At 47.5% G+C, this 6,655-nt stretch overlaps 1 protein-coding gene across 1 annotated transcript; it reads right to left on the bottom strand.

The window, feature by feature from the left end:
- Positions 1–551: 551 nt before the first annotated feature.
- Anne (polyamine-transporting ATPase anne boleyn) lies at positions 552–6,301 on the bottom strand. The gene is made up of 11 exons (XM_076384112.1): positions 5,721–6,301; positions 5,488–5,572; positions 5,199–5,426; positions 4,983–5,116; positions 4,751–4,907; positions 4,458–4,662; positions 4,047–4,385; positions 3,023–3,971; positions 2,434–2,953; positions 2,048–2,229; positions 552–1,973 (listed from the first exon to the last, which is right to left on the bottom strand). Exons 1-11 carry the CDS (start codon positions 5,842–5,844, stop codon positions 553–555), a joined length of 4,344 nt encoding a protein of 1,447 aa, XP_076240227.1. The 5' UTR covers positions 5,845–6,301; the 3' UTR covers position 552.
- Positions 6,302–6,655: the final 354 nt, after the last annotated feature.

Here is a 6,655-nt window from a genome sequence, read left to right as displayed (position 1 = left end):
TGTCGTTGAACACTTCAAATTCTCGTCTTCCGACTGGTGCTGAAGCTTGATGATTCCACGCGACGAGAGAGTGAATTGATCTACTTTAACGTTGAAACTTCTCGTTAAGATGTTTCCGAGTCCTCTGGTTTAATAGCTTGGCATACTTGGCCCGCGATTGTCATGGGACAACAAATGCACTGGCAGAATATTGGAGATCCTTCGATGCGCTCCTCAAGTGTCACTCACTTCTTAAGAAGCCTTCGCCAGTTAGGACTCGTTAAGTACGAAATATCTTTTTTGGTAGCAGGTGGCTAATAGCTTAAGAGATAGAGTGAAACAGAATTCGTGTTAATGTCTCGTAAAGAACTAGCCATTTGCCTCCAATCAATGCTTCCGATAAAGGCTCGTTAACAAGCGAGGCTAATCATAGAACTTTCTTCGTTATAACATCGCAGCAACACGTCGAGTAGCAACCAGCAAGCGATTTCCCACAACCAGGTCACTGTCTGTTACTCGAGGCACGATCTAGGCACGCTGGTTCTCTTCTCCAAATGTCACGATTGCTCGGTTCTACGACGGTAGAATATCTAGCTCAAGGACACTTTGCGTGTTGGGGGACAGTCCCTCCTCGCTCTTGTGCACCAACACGTTCTTAAAATCCCTCAGCTTCTGAGGCTGCAGAGCTGTATACCTGGGCAAGGTCGCGATTGGGTTTGTGCTGTGACTCTTATACGATTTCTCGTACCGATTAATCCCATTCTCAGATTCCGAATTGTGCCTTCTCTTCGAGGCCACCTCTTTGTTCGGTTGCTTCAACGCAGTGTCCTCGAAGCAGGGAACAGTCTGCATGGACACGGTGTTCCTGCGATCGTTAAACAAGGATCTCGGGTTCAGAGTAACCTCCCTGGCCGAGCCGAACTGCTTGAAGGTCCCACAAACTGGGCTGTTCATGAAGCTCGTGTCCACAGGATGACAGGCCTCAGGAATACGTTTCTCTATCTTGATCTCCGTGACGTTCTGACGGATCAGGATGTCGGGCGCGGCTTCAGGTAACGGTTCCTGAGAGAGTGGCGGCCATCTCAGGTCGCGTGCCATGTCACGCTCGAAGGCGAGGAACTTCCTTCTGGACTTGTCGACGTCGTGCCAGCGGTAGCGCAGTTTGTTGAAGACGAGGTAGTCGACGAAGAGGTACTCCACTAGCAGGGAGATCACCAGATTGGCGATCCCGTAGCCGACGAGGATGAAACGGAAGCTGATGGACTCGGGAAGCACCAGCTCGAAGCTCTCGGCCAGCCAATCGAAGGGGAACGTAGCGAGGTAGACCGAAAAGAGGCTGAGCAATATGAACGAAGCGAGGAGACCGTAGTTGGTGAACAGAGACTTCCTGTAGGGGTGTCCCTTCGAGAACGCAACTGCCAGGATTATGTACTGCATGGAGCTGATGATGAAGACTGTGTAGTTCTCAGTGCAGCCCACATCGTCCTTGTTCTCCAGAGACGTCGCCGTGGCGTTGAAAGGCTCGAACCATTCCATCTGTCGGAGGTGCCAGAGGCTGGTGTATTGAAAGAAGGCCACGACGAGGATCTGCATCACGAGACTAAGGATAGGCGTCGTGCTGATCAGACTGTTCAAAGGAGGCGTTTTCGCTAACGGTCCATCGTAGGCTTCAGTGCGACCGAAAAAGAAAGCGAAGATGGAGATGATGAAGAGATCGATGTAAAGGAATTCAATATCTGTCAGGTTGGACTCGATCCCGTATAGCAACATCACGGAGATGAACTGAGAGAGCGAATAGCTAGCCATGTACTTGAAAATGCCGAAAGATGTGACTAGAGCTGCGCGGCCTTCTCGAATCACCGTCAGTACGCAGGAAATATTCGTTTCGCGGCTCGTGAAGGGTGAAGCTACCGATGATTCTGTGTCGGAGAGGGAAATTCCTGTATGAGCTGCCTTTAATGCTCCGCAGTCGTTTGCACCGTCGCCAACCATAGCTGGAAATTGTGTTTAATGAGGATTCATCGACTACAAAAATGCAAATTGAATTATTTGGTGATGAGATACTCACCAACATAATATCCTAAAGATTGCAGTTCATGAACGAGTTGCTGCTTCTGATCTGGGGACATTCTAGCAAAGATCGCGCCACGAGTAGCTAGCTTCGGAACCAGTTCGGGATAGTGTTGTTTGACCAGCGCCCATGTTTTTCCAGTTAATGCAAACACATATTTGCTCTTTGAATGTTGCAAGCTGAAAACCAGAAAGATATTGAAGATCACGTACACTGTCTGTATTTGAAGTTTTAATTTACACTGCAAGCCAAAAGTATGATACTACCTGAGTTCTTATTATATTCTATACTGTTAACAAATGTGGACTTATTTTTGTACTAAGATGTGATCTCATACTTTTAGCCAACAGTGTGTATATTAGATATTAGTAACATATACTCACTCGTCTGATAAATAATTGACATCGTTCTCGAACTGATTGTTTCCAAAGGATCCACTCTCGACCGTGTCCAAGCTAGCAACGCTGTTCAAGTCTGTCATCTCGCTGAAATCTCCATGACCCATCGGCGAGATGGGCGACGGCTGACTGTTGCTCTTGGTAAAATAGATCTGCGGTTTCAATTGGTTCTGTTGAGTTGCTGAGACTACGATAACAGGCGTAGCAGGCTTCACAATGTCGCAGTCTCTGGCGACTGACAGAGCGGTGAGCATGTTGTCGCCAGTCACCATGACGGTTTTGATGCAAGAAGTGTTCAAAGCGCTAATAACTGGCGTGGTTTCTGGTTTCAGTCTGTTCTCCATGATCACGAATGCCAGGAATGTCAGGTCGGACTCAGCAGCTTCGCGACTCAGTCGTTGGACTTTAGCGTAAGGAAGACGGTTCAAAGACTTGTGAGCTATAGCGATCACGCGATAGCCTTCCGAGGTGTAGTCTTGCAAAATAGCGCTGAAGTCTGGTGGAACTGTAAACAAAATTCAATTAAACCTGATTCAATCAGAGAATATATTTACAGAAGAGTTAGATCGCTTACTGGACTCTGCTTTCGAGAGACTAAGGATCATCTCTGGGCTGCCTTTGCAGTAGAGATCGTAATGAGTAGCGCCCAGTGTTCTCGTGATGACGCTCATCCTCTGAAGGGTGGACGTGAAGGGAAACTGTCGCACAATTCCAATTTCTAAACCCTGCTCCAACTCTGTCGTAGAGTTAGCCAATGCGGAGTCAAGATTGTTCAACGAGATGTTGTCCATCACGTCGGAAGACATAGAATTCTGTCGGCTAGGCGAGATTCTCGGATCATTGGGCAGTTTCTTTAGCAGCTTGGAACCCTTCGGCGGCCTGACTACCGTGGGGAAAAGCATGGAAAACTTGGATGTATCAGACACGTCGGGCTCTTCCAGAGTCCATCCAGTGGACTCGAACATTTTCAGATCCAGCGGATCTCCTATCGGTTGATTGTCGATTACAGTGATCTCGTGACACGTCACCATCCCGATAAGAAGGTCGTTTAGGGGCAAGGACGTGATATTTTTGACAGGCAGCTGGAACTTTCTATCGACGGCAGGCACCACGCCCCACATATCGAGGCCATCCTCGGTCAGCGTCCCAGTTTTGTCGAAGCAAATACAATCGATCGATCCAGACACATTGATGGTTCTTGGACTCGTACAATAAATCTTGTTCTTCTCCAGCCTACGTTGCGCCACCATTCTACCAACAGTCATAGCTGCTGGTAGGGCTGGGGGTACCACGATTGTAAATAAATCTAGAGCCTCTAGGGCGATGTGGCTACCTTTTACGCCTCTCATGGCTTTTGTCACGATAGTGTAAATCACGCCAACGCTGGCTATTCCGGCTAGCAAGATGACAAACTTATACGAGTCCTGTTCGAACTTGAAGTCAACCGGTGGAGGGTACATGATGGATCTTACTAGGCCTCCCTTGCTGGTGTTGAACCCTGTTCTGACAACCACAGCCAGCACCTAAAGAAAATGATCGATTTTAGTATCTTCCTAGTCTCCTGCAAACCATATACGCTAGCGCAGGATTTAAGTTACCTTCTCCGATCCGTAGTATCTCGTTTGAATAACCCGAGTGCCACAGAATAGCGTGTGCCTCGCATGCTCTTTGGTATCGTACGTGATTTCATTGGATGAAGGAATGGGTGTCTTCGTGACAGGAACAGATTCTCCAGTGAGCATAGACTCGTTCAGAATGCAGTTCCCTGTTAGAAGTACTGCGTCGCATGGCATCAAACAGCCATGCGACGGAATGACCAGAATATCGCCAGGAACTAATCGTTCAGCGGGCACAGTCGCTGTTTGCCCTGTCACTCGATCCCTTATCACCGTAGCCACATCGGAGGAGTGTACTGTGGACCGTAGATTGTGCTGATTCTGCGCAGAAATTGTTGAAGGTTAATTGTAACACCGAGAACGAGACAAAAAACTGAAGAAAGAATTACGTACTCGACGTGTCTGAAAGACTGCCATGATTATACCAACGCTGGACATAAATAAGATAACCATGGCGTAGTAGTAATAATCGTCGGCTACCCAGAGGCAGAAGCTGAACAATTGGAAGATATAAAACGGATTGAGGACTTCGAGGCAGAGGAGAGTTAGGATGCTTTTCACTGGGATCACGATCTCGTTATTTCCGTAAACGCTGCGCCTGTGGAACAGCAATGCGATATTTAGAAGACGAGGAATAACTTGAGTGAGTCAATTAGAGGAAAGAGTAAACTTTTAAAGGAATTAACCTCATGTGCTGTTCGTGGCAATTTAATCCTTGTATCTGATGCAATGTGGAAGTCAGCACGCCTACGTCCAGGCCTCGGAGCTTCATGAACTCGGATCGCTCAGGGTCCCAAACATAAGTTAGCTTCTTGCAGCTGAAGAGAACGATCGATGGAACCTCTGTAGAGCAATGTGATTATTAACAATTAAGGCTGGAAGAGAGTAAGAGTTCTATTTCAAGTTATCGACACTTACGTTTGAATTGCCCACCCACTAGATGAAGAGACAGCATGGGGTATTCTTCCTTCTCTTCTTTGATGGTTATCATGCTACCGTTTTCCATCCAAGGCTCGTTATCCATCAGCGATTCTCCATCCATGGTCTTGTTGCTTTACGTATGAAAAAAAATAGTTAGTTATTCCTATTTTAAGTTGATCTAATTTATAGAGTTCTTAAAAATCCGATACTAACTGAACATCATGGGCAGCCAAGGTCTTCAACTTTTTCACATAATAGCTCGTATGCTTCCCCTGGAATTTTTCCACGAGCAAAACGGTGTCTGCGTTCTCTAATCGACATTTCCAATGCGTGGCCATCAACATTAGATGAGGCACCCAATGGAAGACCAATCTCAGAAGGCCTCCAGTTACGATGATTAGAAACCAGGTGATAATTGTCAAAAGTTTACTTTTCTGATAGCTGGAAGAAGGACAAGTCAATGATACCGTATTCCTGATCAATGCGTCGCAAAATTACTTACCCATAGATTTCCATTTGATCTTCCTCGCCAGGGTTGATGTAGTCGACGCCATTTTTCAGGTGGAGGATGCCGTTACCCCTGGCACCTGAAACGAAGAAACATTAGATAAAGTATTATTATAAAACATTACGCAATATGTTGAAGACGAGGAAATGAAAAGACAAAAAAAAAATTGATTTCGAAAAAATGTGAATCCTTGGCTCAATGATTCCTATCACTACTCCAACCCTTACCCTCCAAGAGCTCCGTTTTCTGTTCACGTTGGTGGTCAGCGGCGGTGTTGGTACCGCGGGTTCCGAACACGCTATATGCGTTTCTGGCGAAGTTCAGGTTCAATTTGCTCGGCGTGGGCGGCATGATGGTTACAGAGATAAAGGAACGAAGACTTAAGCGTAAATATTATTCTGTTTTATTAACTAAGATCGTTCGTGCGTTTCGTTATAGATCACCGCTCAGCGAGGGCTACTGTTTTGCGGTATCACGACAGCGTTTCCCCTTTCGACGTGTCTTGTCCTTCTTGATCCTATCACCACTACATGTTACCACTACCCTTATCAACTACAAGTTATTGTCCATGGGTCACCCGTGAAGCCCTACTTGTCGTCTATTCAACAGCTGATAGACACAAAGTTCGTGAAGTTGGAGGGAGACCGAGATGAGTCGGGGGCACTCGTTGCAAGAGAGAACGAGAACGGGATACTACCCGAGAGCAGGCGACGGGTTCAGGTGCAGGTCCCGTGGGACGAGTGCAGGACGAGAAGATAGCTCTTCTAGGTAATAACCCCGTCTGCTACCGACACCGATTGCCCGCCATTTTCGGGTCCGTCTTCAATGTTCTCGGCGTAGATCTTGACGGAGCGTTTTCTTGCATCTGGCTGGCATAGAGGAGCGACGGTGCAGGATGTTGTATCCTATCGGGGCTCGAGGCTCGAGGGTGTGCAGGCGAGAAGAGAGATTGAGCGGCAGGACAACGTGAACGTTGACGGCGAAACAGTAGCTGATGCTATCGCTTCGGACCTGCCCCCGGGTTCCTGGATTCGTGTCAGTCTCCAGGATCGGTGAGCTTCCGCCAGCCAATTCGTGGCGTGATTACTGCTCGTTCACCTTCGCTCATACCGCGTCGTACACACGCCTGGCGCGAATTCCGGCCAGCTGGTCCCAGATGATA

The sequence above is a fragment of the Calliopsis andreniformis genome, chromosome 9 (genome assembly GCF_051401765.1).
Source record: "Calliopsis andreniformis isolate RMS-2024a chromosome 9, iyCalAndr_principal, whole genome shotgun sequence".
NCBI classification, from domain to species: Eukaryota; Metazoa; Arthropoda; class Insecta; order Hymenoptera; family Andrenidae; genus Calliopsis; species Calliopsis andreniformis.
This window is presented reverse-complemented; position numbering and strand designations above follow the sequence as displayed.

What these genes read in the sequence shown, in the direction of transcription:
- Anne (XM_076384112.1), bottom strand. Translation starts at nt 5,844, where the DNA reads ATGCCGCCCACGCCGAGCAAATTGAACCTGAACTTCGCCAGAAACGCA. An exon ending in GAAAACGGAGCTCTTGGAGG is followed by an intron (nt 5,573 to 5,720) that starts GTAAGGGTTGGA and finishes TCTTCGTTTCAG; the next exon opens with GTGCCAGGGGTAACGGCATC. An exon ending in GATCAAATGGAAATCTATGG is followed by an intron (nt 5,427 to 5,487) that starts GTAAGTAATTTT and finishes TCCTTCTTCCAG; the next exon opens with CTATCAGAAAAGTAAACTTT.